Genomic DNA, 20138 nt, shown 5'->3' with positions numbered 1-20138 from the left:
TGGTGTGTGGGGACATCTGCTGCCCAAATGGAAAAGATGACTTGGTTCCGCGTGAGGATGGCCTTAATAATGAGGAAACGGTCCTGCTCGGCATGATGTTTTGGGGGGATTTTTCTTTCCCAGAAACTCCAGTCAAATGCAGCTTTATGAGGAGTCTCTGCTCGGAGCAAGGTGGTTGCAGATGATGTTCACAACCTGCCTGCTGTCTGCCACTGTTACCTGCTACCTCTGCGCTTGAAATGCCTTGTCTAAATGAACTGTTAACTCCTTTTAAACAGTTCTCCTATTCAGGGCTGCCTAAAAACTTTGCTCATCCTCTCTGACCATAGCAATGAGCCTTTGACTTCTTGACTGCAGGGATGTTAGAGCCCAGACTCAGCCACTATGGAACTCCCATCCTTGGGAGAGCTGCCAATAGCAGCTTGGATAACCATCTTCTGGGAATGATCTGTGCAAAGAGGATCTGCCCTGGGGCAGTGGGGAAGGAAGTCCCTAAAGTGACCCCAGGGGTCACTGCCAGTTGTTTTGGTGCACTGTGACCTCTTCTCGTATCCTTTGTGCTGTAGAAAGAAGAGGTGGAGGACAACGCTGATGCCATCATGGAAGGGGCTCTCATAGCCCGGGACAGGGTCGGGGTGCAGGACTTCGTGCTGCTGGACTCCCACACCAGCGAGACGGCTTTTCTGAACAACCTCCGCAAGCGCTACCAGGAGAACCTCATCTATGTAAGTCGGTGGCATCGACGCTGAGTCTATGAATTCATGTGGCCTATTGCAAGTTAAATGTCTCCAGGTGTAGCCTTGTGAGTCGTTCTGGCGAGAGCTGTGTGTGTGTGTGTGTATATATATGTATAAATATATATGCGTACCTCCCAGCATTGGTTTCTTCATGCTTTGCCAAAATCTTGTTTAGATGTTCATAGGCTCGTAGCACCAAGCAGAGCTGGTACTACCATCTAGTAGTCGTCCTGCCTGCTTTAGCTAATGAAAATAATAGTCTCAACCTGCTCTGATCTTCCTTACAAAGGTCCTAATTATACGCACTTGATAGGAAAGGAATGGGCAAGTGAAACCATGTTTGAAAGCAGAGGAGCACTGAAGGTTTTATGAAGTTTATGTGGTGACTTGCAGCAATAGCTGAGTAGGGAATAGGAGGATGACTTCAAACATGTGCTTTGCAAGGACTGATATTTCCATGACGCTAATGGAAGACATCAGAGAGACTGGGGAGGCAGAACAGGGCTACTTTGACATGCTGAAAGTGTAAACAATTTATGGAAAAGATAATTTGTGTCCTGAAGTATGCTATATGATTGCTTTTCCTGGTGAAATTCCAAGTAATCTCCTGAAATAAATAAAAAAAAAAAACTGAAATATCATGAGTTATCAAAACCTTTTAATTAAAAATATCAGGCTTTAAGCTTGTGTTCATTATTTGACTCCCCTCTAAATTCAAAGAAGAGACTTTCCTGGCTGTTTTTGTTGGTTCTGATGTGCATGACTATTTTCAGGAGCTGTTATCCTTTCTCCCATAGACATACATTGGCACCCTTCTTGTGTCCGTCAACCCTTACAAAGAGCTGGATATCTACACGATGACCCAGATGCAGCTTTATCGGGGGGTAAACTTTTTTGAGCTGCCGCCACATCTGTAAGTAGAATCTGCAGGGTTTCAATACGAATTAACCTCCTGGATTGCCTCCGTAATGTCATGCACTAGCAACAAGGATCCAGAGTCTCTGGGTTTGGTGAAGGTTGATATTCATATCTCCCTGTACATAGGGAGGTGTTTTGTCTCTTGCAGCTGACCATGAGAGTGAAAATGGAGCAAAAAATTACAGAGGTGGAGTGGGGAAGTTGTACAAAGAAGTCTCTGAGATGGTCTTGAAGTTACTATCCAGGCTGGTGCTCCCTACTGCATAGGGTCTGCTCTGGTCACTGCCCACCTGTGCGTGTGTGAGTCCAGGGTCTTGTCTTTCAGTTGTCCAAAGCACTCAAGTTCTCTTGCCCCATGTGGGTTAATAAAAGATGAGCTCAGTGCTCCTGTGCTGCCTCCCCTTGGGCTTCCCAGGTAGGAAGGAAACACAAACTTTAGAATCATGAGCCAGAATTTCACCCTTTGATGGAGAGAAGTTGTTGGGTTTTGCTGGGGTGTGTTTGGGGGTATTAGGTTTGATTCCCTGCCCCAATGGTGGTGAAGGCTCCATTAGTGAATAATTTGTATGTGAATTAATATATGACACTTCCTGAGAAGTTGAGATTTTCCTTGTGCAGATACCAAAACCTGCTTGCCTCCTCTAGAGAAAGGAGTCCTTAACTGTGTGGAGACTATATTCACCAGAAATACCTGCAGCCCGTAAATCCTGTAGCAACAGCGGAGGAAGGACATGCTATAAAAATATAAAATGGGTTTTTTACTGTTAGACCCTGAGTGAGACTTTGGTTCTGAGCACTGCTTTCTGGCCAAGCCAGTAGTGTTAGTTAGCCAAGGAGTGTGTACTGAGAAAAAACACCTTCATGTCACCATTTCTAATGCACACTTTTAAACTGTGTGTCTCGTGCTTCCTGTGCAGCTATGCCATAGCCGACAACGCGTACCGGGTGATGTGCAGAGAGTACAACAACCACTTCATCCTCATCTCCGGCGAGAGCGGGGCTGGGAAAACAGAAGCTTCCAAGAAGATCCTGCAGTATTACGCAGTGACCTGCCCAACAACAGAGCAGCTGCAGATAGTCCGTGATCGCCTGCTGCTTTCCAATCCTGTTCTGGAGGTAATAAAGGAAATAAGCAGGAGCGATGATGTGTGTGTACACGCTTGCACTACCAGATGGCCTCCAATTTTACTGTTTTGAGCTTGCAGAAATTCAGCCTTTATGGGGCACAAATATCCCAGTGCAGTTTCACAAGTTTCAAGGCTGATGAGTGTGGTAGCAGAAGCTGTGAGCACAAGGAGTCTGTGCAGCCAGTTCTTCCTGGCTTCAGTTATAGATGATACAAAACAGAGCTATAATAGCTGTAGTTAAATTCCAGATTCAAGCTAGAGAAATGCATTAATTTATAGTTCTTTAATCTCACTAGCTTCAGTACTAGGACTCAGCTGATGTAGCTCATCTTGGTTACTAGAGCTTTGCCCTGTCTTGGGTGTTAGGTGCTCAGTAAAATGGAACATGACTTGATTTATCCATTTATCCACAGGCTTTTGGAAATGCAAAAACTCTGCGTAATGACAACTCAAGCAGATTTGGGAAATACATGGATATCCAATTTGATTTTAAGGTGAGAACAAACTTAATGGACCAATATTGAAACAAGCTGTATCGGTGAACCTCCTGGGCGCTTTACCAGGCAGCAGAGGATTTATTGACTGAGGGTTACTGACACTGCAGATTTCTGACCTCATTTTTACAGGTCTTGTGAGTGAGGTGGCTAGTTATATATCTTGAAAGCTTTCTGCATTACTGGCAACACAGCCTGTACTCTGTGGAAAGCTAGTATAGATTGCTGTAAAGCACAAGTTATATTAGGACAGCAAACTCCTTGGGTACAACATACACTGCTCTTGGAAACTTTTAAACAAGGCAAAAGACAGTAAATAATAACAGTTATGCTCCCCCAACACTGTTCCTAGGAACCAGAATTTTATTTATATTTTTTGGTGTTGACTTGGTGGCTTTCCTAGGGAGCTCCAGTGGGAGGACACATCCTCAGTTACCTCATTGAGAAATCCCGAGTTGTCCATCAAAACCATGGAGAAAGGAATTTCCATATTTTCTACCAGTTACTGGAGGGTGGAGACAAGGATCTTCTCTGCTGGCTTGGACTGGAACGCAACCCCCAGAAGTACTCGTATCTCATACAGGCAAGTGAGAATTCGTCCCTCTCTGGATTTTCATCTGGAACTGCAGGGAACTGAAAATACCTTTTTTTTTTTTTTTTTTTGCTTGTTAAAACTATGCGCTGGTAAACTGCTAAGAGAAGCCACTGTGCATCGTATTATTGTGAAACTTGCAGATAGATTGTTTGCAAAAATGTTCATTCTTATTTCTGTAGCAGTAACTGTTCAAGCTGTGGTGGTCTAAGAATGCAAATGGTAAACATCTTTTATGAGATAATATCTTTCACTGGATCACTGATGTAGCTGTGGGGATAGAAACAAAGTTTTGGGCAACATGGCCCAGTGCCAGGTTATGGTTTGTGTAAAGGCTCCCCTTCCAAGGGTCCTTTGAAACTCTGGTGTAAGATGAGTTCCTTGTGACTTAGGCTTTCTTTTGTATTGTACAGGTTCAGAAAATGTAGTCTACCATTCATAGTAGTGCTGATGGAGCTTCTAATTGGGCAAAAGATAAGATTATTATTTTTGTTGACACAGTAGATGACTTTAAGCCCAACCTCTTCACAAAGCTTAGCTATTTTTATAGGAATCATTGTCTAGACTCCATGTTTTAAGCAATTATTGCTGAAAGACACAATCAAATGAATCATGTTCTAGATTAGCAAAAATGAAACTATTTGCCATAGCTAAACAGTTTGAAACTGTATTGTTTGCAAGCTGCAAAAGAAACTCTGCAAACTGGAGAAGTGTTAGACCTAGACCAGCCTGTGCTTGTTGATAATACAATTGCTTTACCAGTGAATTGCACTAATTCCCTTTCTTTCCCTGTACAGGGTAAATGTGCCAAAGTGTTTGCTATTAATGACAAGAATGACTGGAAAATAGTCCGCAAAGCTTTTTCTATCATTGACTTCAGTGAGAAAGATCTAGAGGTATGTCCAACAAGGAGACTGAGCTTCCGAAAGGGGACTTAAGGAAGGAAAGCACCACTCCATCTCTAGAAGTGATGGAAACATCGTGGCATGCGAGGGGTGTGCGGGATGCAATTGCATGGCCTTTTTGGGAGGGCAGGAGGATGGGAGCAGAGCTCTGGTGCTGGATGCAGCACGATGGCCATCGATGGCAGCACGTCTCTGAGGCGGGTTGGCCAGCTTGTTTCCTTCAGCCCAGCCGTGCTTTATCAGCATGGGCAGTGAAGGTCAGAACCACCCTACAGAGCAGTAGGAAACCGTGTTTTAACAGTGCATTTCTTGTTATTAGCATCTCTTTGGAATTGTTGCCAGCGTCCTGCACTTTGGGAACATTCAGTTTGAAGAAGATAGCAATGGACATGCCATCATTCGCAACGGCACTCAGATCAAGTGGATCTCAAAGGTATCGCACTCTCCTCAGTGTTAGTGTTACAAGTGCTACCAAGAAAGCCTTAATCCTGCTGGTTTTGTTCCTAATGGGGGGGGGAAAAATAATCTGTTCCTAGAAGCAGAATGACTGCATGAGCAGTCCCAACTCTTGCTAGAAGTTATCTTGAGTTGTATGGCCTCTTTTTTCCATAACCCAGCATGAGAGAACACCTGGATGAGCAGCAGCATCTCCCTGAAGTTTCCTGGCTTACCATTGCTCAATGATGAGCATAAGTGTAATCTACCAATGCTGTTACCTTCCAGAAATGAATGTGAATGGCTAACGGGGTTACACCTTCACAGAAGTGTGTGTGTGTTTTTTTTTTTTTTTTTTTTTCTGGTAGTTCATAGGAAAGCTGTTTCCTCTCTGTGCTACTTATTTAAACAGGATACCGCTGGTCGTATTTTGAGGGCAAGTATTTCTTTCTCTGCAGCTGCTGGGGGTGCACTTGTCGATTCTGCAGGAAGCTCTCACCCATCGGAAGATTGAAGCCAGATCCGAGGAGGTAATGACTGGACCCGTGTAACTCCAGCCTGCCGAGTGCCAGCCTCGTCTAGTGTTAGTGACAGATGAGGAGCTCTGTTCTTAAGTGTCACAGTAAAACCAGATCTCACTGAGTGTCCTTCTCCTCATCCCTATCACCTGACCCATCAAACTGCTGTGTATGGGCAGTTGAGTGGGAGGCGTTCACAGTGTTCATGTGTTAGGACCAAGTGCAAGCTTTTGTAGAGGAACTGACATCCCAAGCTGGAGATAGACAAGGCTGCAGTAACACTGGTGCTAAATAAAGCTGTAGATGGTTACAGCTCAGGCTGAGCACTGTTGGGGAATGCAATGAGTGCTGGTTCTCCAGTCCAGAGCTGCAAACTGGATTGGCAGAAGGTGCCTCTGATCGTCTGCGTTATTCGTCCCGTCTGACTGACCTTAATTTCTTCTAGGTCCTCAGCCCGTTGAACGTGGACCTGGCGTTCTACGCTCGGGATGCAGTGGCAAAGGCGATTTACGGGCGGACTTTCACTTGGCTTGTCAACAAAATTAATGGCTCTCTAGCCAACAAGGTTGGTTTCTTGTCTAGTGTCTTATGTACCTCTACCACAGACCAGCCTTTCTAGAAAGAGGCCTGACACCATTTGTCATCAAATATCTTAACACAGCTGCCTGTTGCTACAGGAGCATCCCAGAGCACTGAAGACTGTGTTAGTTAAGGGGGAATATTGGGGAATAATGTGTTAAATAGCCTTGGCAGGACATTATGTGCTCAAATGTGATTATTCTGTTGGCACATGATGTGAAGAAGGACAATGAAGAGATTAAATTTAAAAGTGAAGAAAATTATATGAAACTTGTAGGGAAGGAAGAGCTAAAGCTAAAGCAGCAGCTCACTAAGAAAACATTGGTGTCTTTGGCAGGATTCAACCCGGAAAACTGTTATTGGGCTCCTGGATATCTATGGGTTTGAGGTACTGGACACAAACAGGTAAGAGCTCCTGAGCCTGGGTGATCTGTCCTCATGCTGGTGTCAGTGTATGCTCACACACACCCTACCTGGTTCCTCAAGTGTAGTCCTACTGCAGCAAGATGAGCTCCAGGTGAGCTTAGGTGGCCTTTTTTGTCAAACACAGTCCTCAGTCTTGAGGATTTCATGCCCCCAATGCCCCTTCAGGTGAAAGGGGCTTGCAGAAAGGTCAGCAACACTGGCTGCCAAGGTTGTCAGTATTTCTGACCCGAAGGAGCTCTCTGATATCTGGACCAGCATTTTGGGAAGATGCTGGGTCTTCAAGATTGCAGCACAGCTGAGAGGCTTCATGCCTAGCAGAGAAGGTGGAGCTGGCCACTTTATTTTTTCTCTCTCCAGAGCTCTCTGATCTGGTTACGGTTTTAAGGGGTTGGTAGGGAAAAGGGAGCAAGTGGTTAAAAAATCTTAGCTCTCTTTGAGACATTATGGGGTTTAATCTGTATAGAAGTGGTCTGTTTGCTTGGAAGAAAGTGTGTGGTGGGTGGGGGAAGCAATGAAACTAAGCCCATGAAGTACTTGGTCTAATGATCATGTAACCACTCTGTGAAGCTTTGAGCAGTTCTGCATTAATTACTGCAACGAGAAGCTTCAGCAGCTGTTGATCGAGATGACCTTGAAAGCAGAGCAGGAGGAATATGAGCTGGAAGGAATAGCGGTAATTTATTATTCCCCTTTTCTATTTGAACAGCTGTTATGCTGAATGCTGTTATCAATGAAAACTTGGTTTTTATTTGTCCTGTTCCCTTCTGCCCAAGTTTAAAACTATCCTCTGTGTTTATCCATTTTAAAGACTGCTTCCTATGTGAGTATGTTGTTCTTCCATGTATCTGGAGCTCTTTCTACCCAGCAGACCCTTTAATTCCCAAATTGGGACAGTTCATTGTTGCATTATTAATGTAGAAAGTACATGATGATTGTGGATCTGATTTTGTAACCCCCTCTTTTTCTTTGTTATCCCTGGTATAGTGTAGCCTGGGCTTAATTTCCTCTCTCTAAGAAAAGAACAGGGCATTCTCCCAAACTCAATGAAAACGTCCCTATGAAAATAGGAGTTCTGTAGTGGCAAAGTCTCTGAAGGATTAAGTGCACCAGGGTAGGGAATAAAGGAATGGTCTGGGCTGCTGGAAGGGGAAGACGGGCTGTGTGGTCAGGCAGGAATTCTCTCCACTGCCATCTCTCCTCCACCGCCTGGATAGTTTCAGTTCCCTGCACTGATCTTTAGTGGGGCTAGAGAATCTAGCTCCAAAGAACTGAAAAATTGCACAGGCAAAGACCTCCTCTAAAACTGTTCTTCCTTTTTCTTATTAATTCCAGTGGGAACCAATTCCATATTTTAACAACAAGATCATCTGTGACTTGGTCGAGCAGAAATACAAAGGAATCATCTCCATTCTGGTAAGAAGTTTGTGTTCTTTCAGTTAGGATGCCCATGCCTTATTGTGCATACCTCACAGTTGTGTATGTGTAGTTTTCCTCAGATTACAAGTTGTTTCATCCAGACCCAGAGTCTTGTAGCTCCTTCTGGACTCTGGTATCCAATATCATCTCTCACTGTCATTTTGGCTTAGGCGGGCTATAATTAATAAGTGATGAGGCAGAGCATTGCTGATTTGGAAGGAAGAAAAAAGGCAGATTTGACTTGATTTGATTTAACTTAACAGTTCTACTTTTAACAGAAAGAAACAAATCTCTAAATTTATCCAGGAAATTGCTGGTATAAAGTAGAACTCATTTCAAACTACAGCAAAGATCTTTGGTTCTGTATAACAGTGTTATACTACACACTAGTGAGGAGGAGGGCTGGCTGTTATTTGCAGGTAGAATTCGAGCAGAATTCTGACCTGCCGTTTGCTGTTTCAGGATGAAGAATGTTTACGGCCTGGTGAAGCCACTGATTTGAGCTTCTTGGAAAAGTTGGAGGAGAAAGTAGGAGATCATGCCCACTTCGTGACGTATGCACTTATGCTCTGCATCCTACTGCAAAGGACACAGGGACCCCCCGTGCTCTGTTATGAGGAGGGGACACTTTTTCTTAGTAGCAAAGAAAATGAAGATGAGCAGCGTGTCTAGCACTGTAATGAGCTGCCCTGGGGTGTTTAAGGGGGGATGTTACGGGAGAAGGATTTATGCCTTTTTCCAGGGGGCTGCTGATCTTTGAGTCCGGTTTCATTCCACCTTTGTGTCCTGTATTAAAAACAAGGATTAATCCTGTGAATTGGAGGTGACTTTGACCTCCCCTGACTTCAGGGGAAAACTGTGTCCACTGTGGAGAGGAGCTAGCGGCTGGGCTGAGGGTACATAAATATCAAGAGCTTGTTGTGATGAGTGTGAGGAGCAGCAGCAGGGATGGAGGAGTAGGGAAGAAACATGTTCTTGAGAGCATCTCCCAAACATGTGTCGTTTTAGTAAATATTTAATTTATGGTAGCTGCGGATTCAGTTGGAGTGGCCAATTAGCATGTTCACACCAGATTGTTCTGGCAGTTCAACAGAAGCCTAATGAAAAGCTCTTGACTACTTGTCAACTCAGAGTCAAGCTGCTGAATTGACTGTTTACAAAACACTGTTTCTGCATCTCTAAAGATCGTTACAAGGAAATGAAAAATGCGTAGCCAAATTCCTTGTCACCACAGTGTGTCTTAATACTGTTCTGCCTGCTGAAAAGCTTTAAATAGAAGTGCTAGAGCTGGTTGCTTACACAGGATCTGTATCTGGCAAAACACTTGGAAGGAAATTTTAATATGTTATTGTACCTCTGTGATACACAAGTCTGTGCAGTTTACACAGCTGAAATTTAATCTGTGAATTTAACTCCTTCCCACTTTCTCTCCTCAAGGAGCCCTTCTAAAAATCTTCCTACTATGGAAAACTTTGTTTTTCATTTTAGGGTAAAATATCTCAAACTTGCGGTTGCAGTTTGAAATTGAGGAAGCTGGAGATATTTTTAGCATGTGTGAGATCAGAATATATTTAAATGAAAGGAGATGTTAATACCTCCTGAGTGAGAGATTGTTTCCAAACAGCTGTGGGTAGATCATAGGTTGTTTCTCCAGTTCTCTTGAGCCCTCACTTCTGCTTTGGCCATTCAGGTGGATAATTTTCTGCTTGTGGGACCATAACTCAGTCATGTTGGTAAAGGTCTATTGAAAATCTGTTCCTATCTGCCATGCAGCTGCTTTTAGCCCAGGCGAGTCCCTGCAAGATGAAGTAATCTCTGCCATTTTTTTCCTTCTTGTTTCTTTCTGCAGTCGCAAACTTGCAGACCAGAAAACGCGGAAATCGATAGACTGGGTGGATTTCCGCCTCCTTCACTACGCCGGAGAAGTCACTTACTGCGCTGTGGGTGAGTGGGATGTCAGCTCTGGAAGCGTCTAAAGCAGCGTGGGCAACGCTAACCTGGTATGAGCTATAAAACACCTGCCTTCTGAAGGTGTTTTTAATGGATAGTCTAAAATGTGAATCCCCAGGGCCTATGCTTTGAAAGAAAAATCCAGAGGAATTAGTGTTCTATTGCTGTAGAATCCTGATGTTTTTGCAGGATTGGTAAGGATTACAGGATACTTATCTGCACTGAGATGTGGGCACATAAAATCTGTCAATACTGAGAAAATACGTCTTCCAGTTCTGTTTGATAATGGCTACAGCAGGAAATGGTGATATCTCATTAGGTCAATAAATGCCATTCCTTGTCATATTCTAACCATATTCCAGAGAGCCAGAACAGGCTGCCGCTCTGATACTGGTTTGAGGTCCTTGATGTAGGAGGAGGTTACTGCCTCCCAGCAAAGCTGGAAATCTTCAGCTCCTGGAACTTCTGTGCTAAAGAGTGTGCCACTCAAGAAGAACTGAAACTTCTTTTTCCTTTCAGGATTTCTTGACAAGAATAATGATCTCCTATACAGAAACCTGAAAGAGGTGAGACAGAAACGGGATGCTGTTTTTGTAAGCTACTCTTCCTGGAGCAAAGACATTTTGCAGAAGGTGAACTGTGGCAAGCAGGAAAATAGATGTGCCCTTGACCGTATTCTTTGGGTATTTACACAGAACCTGTCTAGGTCTGAAATGAAAACCCTTTCCTGAAATCAAAACCAATGAAAGGTTCTTAGAGAGTATCAGCAAGAAAGAAATATGGCAACTACATGATTTAGTCATAAACTGTGCTGGATTTGGGATGATGAAATTAAGATGAGTTGGACATAGGAAGCTGGGCTGCTTCTGGCCTTAGATGCTGTAGATCAATTTGTAATACAGTATTCGTTGTCCTTCTATGAGACCTGTGCGGCACCTGGCAGTGATATTAAGCATCCGAAAGAAGCCAAATCAGGTGACTGGAGAGATCTTTCTAGTTTTAGGTTGTTTCATGACTCTTAGCAGAGAAATTCATGCAATAATGTCTAGTTCTGTGTGTCCTTCCAGCTGTGCTGTTTCAGCTCAAGTGCATCCCCATGGGGAATATTGTGCCTGCTAAACGGGGTAGCTTTTCATTTATTCTCTTTCAGGTGCTGTGCAACTCTAAAAATGCCATCATTAGAGACTGCTTCTTACTGTCAGAACTAGACAACAGGAGGAGGCCAGAAACTGTGAGTTCCAGCTTTAGTCTTAAATTTAAATATAAACTTGGCTTCCTGATGCATGATTTAGCCTCCGTTCCTGTCCTTTGTCCTGAATTTTTTGCTGGTGTTACATCCCTGCTAGCATCCTGTGTTGCTTAGCCAGCAGCTAGCAATGTGACACATCTTAATATTGTTATTAATATATTGTTGTAAAGAGAGCTCTGTGCAGAGCATCCAGCAAGTTTTAGTTTCTGCAGGGCTACCTTGCGTGTCCATCTGCCTGGCAGGGATTCAGAAGTCCCAGCTAAGCACCCTGTCCAGATAACTTACACTTTGCTGTGCTTCTGCAGCTCAGGGTGGTAATAATGCTTAGATCAGCCTTGAACTTGCAGTCTGAGGGCTGCAGTGAATGAGCTGCTTCATGCAGTGGTCGAGCTCCGAAGATGAGAGGTTGTCAAAGTCTTTTTTTTTTTTTTTTTTAGGTTGCAACCCAGTTCAAAAACAGCCTTACGAGTCTAATAGAAATACTGATGTCCAAGGAGCCATCTTACGTTCGATGCATTAAACCTAACGACAATAAGGAGCCTGGTAAGGTGTTGGGCTGGATGTGCAGCTGGGATATAGGAATGAAGAAGGGGAGGCCTCAGCTTAGCTAGCAACAGTGAGCAAAAGTATTTCTGGGTTAAGCTAGCGGCCAAGAAGCCACCTTGGGTAATGATGGATCCTGTTTTCCATCCCAGCACGTGGAGCAGTGAGTGAGCTTTTAGTGCTAGTATTTACCAGTGCCTATGTGTGCTTGCTGCAGGGAAGTTTGACGACCACCTCATCCGGCACCAGGTCAAGTACCTGGGGCTGATGGAGCACCTGCGGGTGCGGCGCGCCGGCTTCGCGTACCGGAGGAAGTACGAGCTCTTCCTGCAGAGGTAAATGCAAGTTACGAGCTCTTCCTGCAGAGGTGAGTGGGGTTGCTCCCCTCTAGCCGGGAGGAACCTGCCCTCCTGGGGCCTTGCCAGCTGCTCGAGGACATCCTGGGGGTCAGCAGATTGTGGTCACCCCGCTCCATTTCAAAACATGTTATCTTCAAAGACCTCTTGCTTTATTTTTTTATTGGGGGATGTGTGGCTGATGTTTGTGAGGGTTTTGCTTGTTTCTTTAGTGGTTCTTATTTTCTTTTCTGTATCCATTTCAATCTGCTTGGACATCATCTGCCTTGATGAAGGCAGTAGCACTGGGGGGGAGCAGGACACCCCTCCAAGCCGAGCTGGTCTGTGGTGACGTCCTGCTCGTCCTCCAGGTACAAATCCCTGTGTCCAGCTACGTGGCCGCACTGGCGCGGGCCGGCAGCGGAGGGAGTGGAGCGGCTCATAAAGCACCTCGGGTACAAGCCCGAGGAATACAAGCTGGGAAGGTGAGTGCCCTCCCCTGCCTGGGGCCTTGGCTCCGCAGGCTCTGCCTTGCGGCCTCTCCTGGCCCTGGCCTCCAACCACTGGCCTCCCGACCGCTGCGGGATGCAGCTGGGGGAGCAGAGTCCTTGGGCCGGCTCCTGTTCGACCACAGCAACTGGGGACTGGAAATCTCACCAGTGACTTTATTCCCCTGTTGATTCGCTCCATCACATGTGCAGGGAGCCCGAATGGAGCCCGCTCCCTTCCCAACAGGTTCGGGAGCGGGGCTGCCTCACCTCGGTTGCAGTTTCCCAGGATGTACAAGCAGGATGAAGGAAGAGAAGCCGCTGTGGGAAGAGCTGCAGCTCCTCAGTCCTGCAGCTGCTCGGAGGCTTGGCCCAGCTAGAGCAGCCAAACTGATGTTCGTTGCAACTAAGCTGCTCATGGTCTCTCTTTCAGAACCAAAATATTCATTCGGTTCCCAAAGACTCTGTTTGCCACCGAAGACGCATTTGAATTCAGAAAACACCTGCTAGGTACTGCCCCCTTCCCCTGCCATGTAGCCTAGCGAGCGGGTCAGGGGCATCTTTTCCCAGCTGGGTGGTTTATGCTCTTGTTCCCTGGTGTTTGGGCATCTGGTGTCCAAAGCAGTTTCTCACTATGGGTTTGGGAGCAGAGCTCCTAAATGCTGTGACACTGTAGATACAAGCCATGTCTTTTTTTTTTTTTTCTACAGTTTCAAGACTACAGGCCAAATATAAAGGATGCCTTGGGAAGCGGGAGTATAAGAAGAAGAAGGCTGCAGGTACAGGCTCTGCTCTGCAGCCTGTTCTGCAGGGCAGCAGCACCCTCTGCTGAGCACGGGGGCAGCTTTTAAGACACTTGGTTTATTTTAGAGAATAAAACAAGCCCTTATATGCGGGATGCATCGTGCAGGGTATGTGGGAGCCTGAGTGGTGACAGGGTCAGGCGCTGCTGGGGCTTTGGGCTCTGCCGTCCCGCCGCTTGCTGCAGAGAACAAAATGTTCCTGACTCCTTCCTGTGCTGATGGGCTGGGAGGGGAGCTTGGAAGAGCCGGCTCGCCTTTCCGCTCAGGGAATTCCCGGGATGCCCCGATGCAGGAGCTCTGGCGCTAACGCGAGGACCTGCTTCATTCCTGCAGCTATCAAGCTGGAGGCTTGCTGGCGAGGGGCTCTGGCACGGAAGGAGGCCAAGAAGAGGACGTGGGCCGTGCAGACCGTCCGAAAGTAAATAGCGTGCGCGGAGGGACGGGCAGGGGCTGCCTGTGCACGGCGTCCCCGCGCTCGTCCCGCTCCTGGGGTTCTCCCTCTCCATTCCCCTAAGCCCAGCACTTTATGACCATCAGAAGTGGGGGCTGATCATCCTTCTAGGTTTCAAGTCGCTGTATTTTGGTCAAAGAAAAACTTGGAGAATTTTGTTAGTGTTTGACATATTGCAAAACTTCAGGTTTTTGTTACTGCAGACAGGTGGCTGCACCCAAGCGATGGATGAGCCTGTTGCCCACCTTTTATGCTTTCCCTCACATGTTGCACTCGGCAATCAACAAAAATGGAAGTTCTGTTTGGGGATATTTTCTGCAGATTCATAAATGGCTTCATCAATCGAAAGAAACCTCTTTGCCCAGAGAATGTGGATTTTGTGCGGCTCGTGCAATACACCTACTTAATGAAGCTCAGAGACCACATTCCAAAAAACGTCCTGGACAAGAGCTGGCTCCAGCCTCCCTCCATCCTGGAGGAGGTGAGTGGAGCCTGTGGTGACAGCTCCATGGTCACGGGTATTTATACTCGTGGGTGAAGGAGCAGCGATCTGCTGGGTGGGGGAAGCTCTCTGTGGCATTTCTGGCTAGATGTGAACAAATGCTTGCCTGCTACAGCTCTAAAAGTAGCTGCTTGCCCAGCTACTCTTTTTTTTTCCTTTTTTATAGACATCTGAGATGTTACAGAAGATCTGCATTAGGAACCTAGTAAGGAAATACTGCCGAGGAGTCACTGCTGAGAGGAAAGCGCAGGTAACTAATATGTGGAATGTGAATGTGCAAGCTGGAATGTGCATTACCTAAACCCCAACGTGTGCTGTTTAACAGGCCCTGCTTGTTTAACAGACCTTGTTGGGCTGCAGTGCTCATGCTGCAGGGACACTTGAAATGTGCAGTGCAGGTCTAGAGATGTGCCGGTCTCAATCTGACAGCGTTGTACCTGCATCTCATAAAAACAGAATAGATCTGTAAATAAGAAAGTATCTGCAAGACTCTTTGCCCCTACTACCTCCCTGTGTGTTGTAGTACAGGAATAAACTAAAGAAACATGATACAAGTCACTTAGATATTGTGTGAATCAAAGGATAGTATTGTCTAGCAATGCTGCCTGCATTATAACTGCTGATGTTATTAACAGAGGAGCTCTAGGGTGCTAAGGGGGTTCCTTCACCAAACAGTTGCAGCAAAAAGTGGTAGCCAGTGCCATCTTCCGAGGGAAGAAGGAGGGCTACGTGCAGAGCATAACTCAGCCTTTCCTGGACACCCGCCTGAGTGAGTACACTGACCCTCTGGGTTGCTCCTTGCTTGGGAAAATCCTCCCTGGTAGAACAGATCCCATTTTCCAAGGGGATGATGCTGGCTGCGGGAATCTGATCCTGGGGTGAATCTTGGGAATCTGTATGGTCGGTGTAAGGCAGTTAGAAAGGAGGGGGAGAGAGCCCTAATGGCACAGGGCAAGGGGGAAGGTTTTGGCAGGTCTGGAAGGACGTAGTGGTAGGTGAAAGTCTGGACTCACTATTGAAGAAGTCAACTCATGCTGCGAGTTACTTGAGGGCATAAAAATCCCTGAGATGGGGTTAGAGTTGGACACGAACACTCGATGTTAGGAGGGAGCGTGCTGTGCCGTGGGGATACTCCTCATGGGACTGCTTGTGGCAGTGCGAGCGTCCCGTTGCCTGCGCTCAGGTCGGGTCTCTGGTTTCCTCTGCAGAGGAGAACGACCTGAACCCCAAGGTGCTGCAGCTAATGCACGGGGAGAAGGTCAAGGTAAGGAAACCATCGACTCGGGATATGAGCGGGTCATGCTAGTGGCCGTGGGAGCCGCTGATGGCATCGCGCAGGGCTGGGCTAACGCCAGCCCCTCATTTGCAGTATGTGGTCCCTGTGGTCAAGTACGACAGGAACGGCTTCAAGGCGCGAGAGCGGCTCCTTGTTCTCACCCAGGCAGCAGCGTATGTGGTGGAATTGGCCAAGATCAAGCAAAAAATAGAATACGCCACCTTGAAAGGTAATGGTGTGAGTGGCTGCTGCCCATCAGTGAGCTTGAGGGGGGAAGAGATGAACCAAAGGACAAACTTTGTAAACTTGGTCCTCCAGAGGCCCTAGAAGCAGGTCCAGCTGACCCTGCTCTCTGATGGGGCTGGGTAAATGCATTCTAGAGACTTAAAGAATTAGCATAGTTTTATTGCTTTAAAGGTGACTAAGCTGGGGAACGAACCGCTTACAAAGGTAGAGTCTCTTCAGGATGACTTGCTTCTGCAACCTGGACAGAGCTCGAGTCGCTGCCGTTGCAGGAACAGTGCCCTCCTAGCCGGGAGGATGTCTGTGTTGTGTAACTGTCTTCAGTTGTTTTTCCTCTCCCTGTTGTGTTTCTCTTGCAGGCATTTCTACCAGTAACCTGAGCGATGGGATCGTAGTCATTCATGTTCCTGAGGACAACAAGCAGAAGGTAGGAAGCTGAAACGTAGTTGCTGTGTGTTGTCAGCTACAAGGCCTTGTTTCTAACCACAGTTCTATTATTTTTCCTGTGAAATACTCAGGCTATTGCTGTTGTTTCCTGATGCTTTGGATCTGCTAGTCCTTCAAATTCTCATTGCCTTATTTCCTTGTTGGAGCCCAAGTTCCTATAAATCCCAAATAGCCCTAGAAAGATTTTATAAACTAACTGAACTGATCTGTGATCATTTGGAAGTGGTTTGTAAGTGGTGGTTGGTTGTTTCTGTACAATGTTCTGCTCTGGAATTAGAGAGTTTCCCCACACGAGGAGCTCTTGACTGGCTGACATGCTGGTGTAACGGCGTGACCTGCTTGCTTGCAGGGAGACGTGATACTTCAGTGCGAGCACGTCTTTGAGACGGTCACGAAGCTCTGCATGTTGGCCAACAAGCAAAATCTTGTTAAAGTTGTGCAGGGAAGGTAAGAAACGGCGCCGGGTGGGTAAAAGTTTGCAGGCTGTGTTTTGTGCAAGAATCTGCTTTAAAGACTTTCAGCTCTGGACTGCTGGGTCAAAGCTATTTATGCTGCTGCAGCAGACAGGGCCCGTAAGCTGATTAGAGCTCTTGCAGTAGCACAGCTGATTTGAGGACGTTGATTTGAGGCACCAGGCCCACGAGGTGGGACACACAGGAGGATAATGTAGTAAAAATCATTCGGATCCATTCCCAGCTGTAGCAAAGCTGCTTCCCCGGTGGCTGCTCCTGTGTGTAGTTAGGTGTGCTGCTCTGAGAGCTGCCTGTGATCCATCATGTACTGCAAAACAGAGCTGTTTCTCTTCTCTCCGGCCTCTGTATTTCACTTGTAATTAGATTCCCTGTATTCAGCAGTTTTCTCCAGGCTGGATCTGCTTATCTTCTAAAGCTTAATTGCACCAGGAGAGCTTGAGCTCGGCCCAGGCTCCGTCCATCACCCTGGTGCCGCAAGGCTATTGAGCAGGAAACCTGCCTGAGCCGGAGGCTTCCGAGCTCCTCCGCTAACGGGATTTACAAGGGAGCAGGAATAAGGGGGCTTAGAGCAAAGCCTCGTGCGAGGAGCGGCTCTAACGAGGACCTCCGTGTGCCTCCAGCCTGCAGTTCCGTGTCGGCTCGGGGAAGGAAGGGACCATGATTTTCACCGTCGGGCAGGAGCCTCAGATCTTTAAAGCCAAAACCGGACAGCTGACAGTGGTAAGGAGTGCGGGAACGGGACTGGGATGGTCTGCTCAGCCCTCAGGGAGACCCAGCTGGCCTGGGTGCCTGGTGTGTAACTGCCTCAAAGAGGCCTCGGCTCCTGTTTGATGCCCAAAAGCTTCCAAGGAAGAGCTAGATACCGGGGTGCAATTCCACCCAGGCACTGGCGCTCTCCAGCCCCGAGACGAAGGGCCTTGGCTTTATTTGTTAAACAGAAACCTCCAACCCCTTTTACCACAGGCAGGGCAGCTGAGAGCTGTAGTGTTTGTACTGGAGCTAATGACTCCTTCCTCTTTCATCCCAGGTGTCAACCCAGGTAAAGTCTTGATGAGAAGCAGGAACTGTTCCTGGTCCCTGTCTGGGCTGGGAGCAGGAAGGAGCCGGCGGGATGAGAGCAGCACCCACCTCTCCGCTGCAGCCTGTGGTGCCATAGGGCTGTGGCGATGGGAGACTTTGCTCACATCTCTCAGGTTCTTTTTTTAATAGCTTAAAACTATTCATCTGTAGCTAAGTAGCTTCCCCTCTGTTGCTATAACATTCTGCTGAGCACTGATGCCAGTTGCATATTGTCACGGGGAAATGTTTAAAGCAGATGTTGAAGTTCCAACCTGTAAAATGTTGGTCTTTGTGCACGCTGTCACCTTGAAGCTCAGAACTCAGATGAGCTGGGAAGGATGGAGGTAGAAGCAAAAAGTTTGAGTCACTGTGCAAACCAGGAGAACTGCATGAAGTGCAGATCAAAGATGTTACTCTGCTCTGAAAGCATTTTTTTTCTCCCAGGCAGCAATTAGTGTTTTAGTGGGCAGAGATGGGTTTAAATGCAGCAGGAATAAGGCTGGCACTGGTCTGAGTCAGTGCAGCAGCATTTGAAGCTGCTTCTCTGGAAACCTCAGCACCCGATTTTCCTGTCTCCCAGGATAAGGAGAGCTTTTCCCTCGGAGTATCCCTGCCCTTTCTCTTCCCTGCACAGCAGTTCAGCGCGATGCCATCAGATTGAGGAAGGGGAATGGGCAAAGTGGAAGCTAAGGAAAATTCCTTAGCTTGGAGAGTTGCAGCAACCTGCGCTCCAGCTCCAAACCTCTGCGGGGCCTTTGCTCCCTCCTGCAGTCGGAGTCGCTCAGGGGCAGCTACGCAAGGAGGGGGTAGGAGGAAGACAAGAATCTCCCCCTCTGCTGGGAAGCTGCAGCTGGGTGGCCAGGCTGTGTGTGCCCAGCGCTGGCCCTTCTGCCTCACATTGAGGCCCATCTGGGTGGCTCCTGCTCCAGGGTGCTGGGGCCAGCCCTGAACTACAGCCTCAGCATCCCTGACTTGCTGCCTTCATCAGCTGTCCCCGTCACTGGCACGTCCGTCCAAGCAGAGGCCAGAAGGTAAAACTAACAGCTGGGGGGAGAATAATGTCTGATATTCCTTCCCCAAATACTTCCTAACTCTGTGGACCAGGAGCAGACTGGGGTAGGCACTGAAATTCAAACACGTAATAAAATAACTCCCCTGTAAATATGAAATTTCCGATTTATTTTGCATTATATTAAAAAATGAAAAGTACATATTGCAAACACACACCATACATTAATATCTCACTTAAGCTTTTTTTTTTTGCGCATGAGTATAAAAGGGGAAGGAATGATTGTACAGAACAGCTGAATTTGCTACTGTTGTCCACGACGAACAATTTTATTAAGACTAAAAAGGTTCCACTATCCTCTCACTAAAGGGAAGAGCAGAGCTTGGAAAACCTACATGGGGGCTTTGAAGAGGCAGCGTCTGCAGCTGGTGGGGGCTCCAGAACCTGCCTGGGCCTCGCCGTAGACACGGAGGCTGCTGCGGGGCCGGGGGACGCGCGGGATCAACAGGACGGTTCTGCGGGTGCTGCTGCTCTGACACGGAACAGACAGTCCTAAGAGCTGCTCCCAGCCCTCTCTCCAACTGGAAGCCAGAGGCAAAACCATTTAATGTCAAAAGGCTCCAGAGCTGCCAGCAGCGGGGCTGGCTCTGGGAGCTGCTTTTGCACTAAATCTCTCCTGCCCAAACAGTCAAACCTGCAGCAGGGGCAGCCAGCCAGCAGGAACGGGGTGCTGCAACCACGACAGCGACGGGACGGCTAAACCAGGAGTGTATTAAGGCTGAACTTGTGTCTATAAATCCAATACAGAATTCCTCATTTACTCAAGCTGTGCCTCAAAACCCCTGGAGTGACTTACTGAAAAACAAAACAAGGACAAAACCTCTACAACCGACTGTACAAGGGTTAAAAGTAACAGTGCCCGCTCCCCCTTTTAAGAACAGAGTTTGTGAAACAGGGACGAGGAAGCGCTGAAGCCAGGTAAGGAGCTATTTACAGAGCGGTTTGTCACGCGGGTGCGATCTGCCCCGTGCTCTGCGCTGGGGGCAGCGCTTCGAGGGCGAGAGCCGAGGCTGCTGCCGGGATCCCCTCAGCAGCCGGGAGCAGGAGGAGGAGGAGGAGGAGCTGGAGCTCTGCTCTCGGCGAGGGGCGGCCTCGTCCTGCAC

General features: G+C 47.3%; 1 protein-coding gene across 1 annotated transcript; it reads left to right on the top strand.

The window, feature by feature from the left end:
* The first annotated feature begins 572 nt into the window (after nucleotides 1-572).
* MYO1H (myosin IH) lies at nucleotides 573-18032 on the top strand. The gene is made up of 31 exons (XM_010217621.2): nucleotides 573-725; nucleotides 1535-1650; nucleotides 2573-2771; nucleotides 3196-3276; nucleotides 3680-3859; nucleotides 4666-4764; nucleotides 5093-5206; nucleotides 5667-5738; nucleotides 6172-6291; nucleotides 6643-6710; nucleotides 7299-7404; nucleotides 8064-8144; nucleotides 8610-8701; nucleotides 9997-10091; nucleotides 10617-10663; nucleotides 11248-11328; nucleotides 11784-11889; nucleotides 12107-12224; nucleotides 12596-12709; nucleotides 13146-13222; nucleotides 13423-13491; nucleotides 13849-13933; nucleotides 14288-14447; nucleotides 14635-14718; nucleotides 15144-15237; nucleotides 15677-15732; nucleotides 15838-15973; nucleotides 16347-16414; nucleotides 16784-16881; nucleotides 17528-17627; nucleotides 17935-18032. The coding sequence occupies exons 1-31, from the start codon at nucleotides 600-602 to the stop codon at nucleotides 17956-17958; spliced, it is 3066 nt and encodes a 1021-aa protein (XP_010215923.2). The 5' UTR covers nucleotides 573-599; the 3' UTR covers nucleotides 17959-18032.
* The last annotated feature ends 2106 nt before the right edge of the window (nucleotides 18033-20138 follow it).

Source organism: Tinamus guttatus, unplaced genomic scaffold, assembly GCF_059628265.1.
Source record: "Tinamus guttatus ecotype Peru unplaced genomic scaffold, ASM5962826v1 Tinamus_guttatus_pri_ptg000223l, whole genome shotgun sequence".
In the NCBI taxonomy this organism is placed as follows: Eukaryota; Metazoa; Chordata; class Aves; order Tinamiformes; family Tinamidae; genus Tinamus; species Tinamus guttatus.
Note: the sequence above shows the minus strand (reverse complement) of the source record. Positions and strands in the feature narration are given on the sequence as shown.

Excerpts from the sequence above, each read along its gene's own strand:
- MYO1H (XM_010217621.2), top strand. The coding sequence starts at position 600 with ATGGAAGGGGCTCTCATAGCCCGGGACAGGGTCGGGGTGCAGGACTTC. Across the intron at positions 726-1,534 it reads ACCAGGAGAACCTCATCTAT|ACATACATTGGCACCCTTCT; the intron begins GTAAGTCGGTGG and ends TTTCTCCCATAG. Across the intron at positions 3,277-3,679 it reads ATATCCAATTTGATTTTAAG|GGAGCTCCAGTGGGAGGACA; the intron begins GTGAGAACAAAC and ends TGGCTTTCCTAG.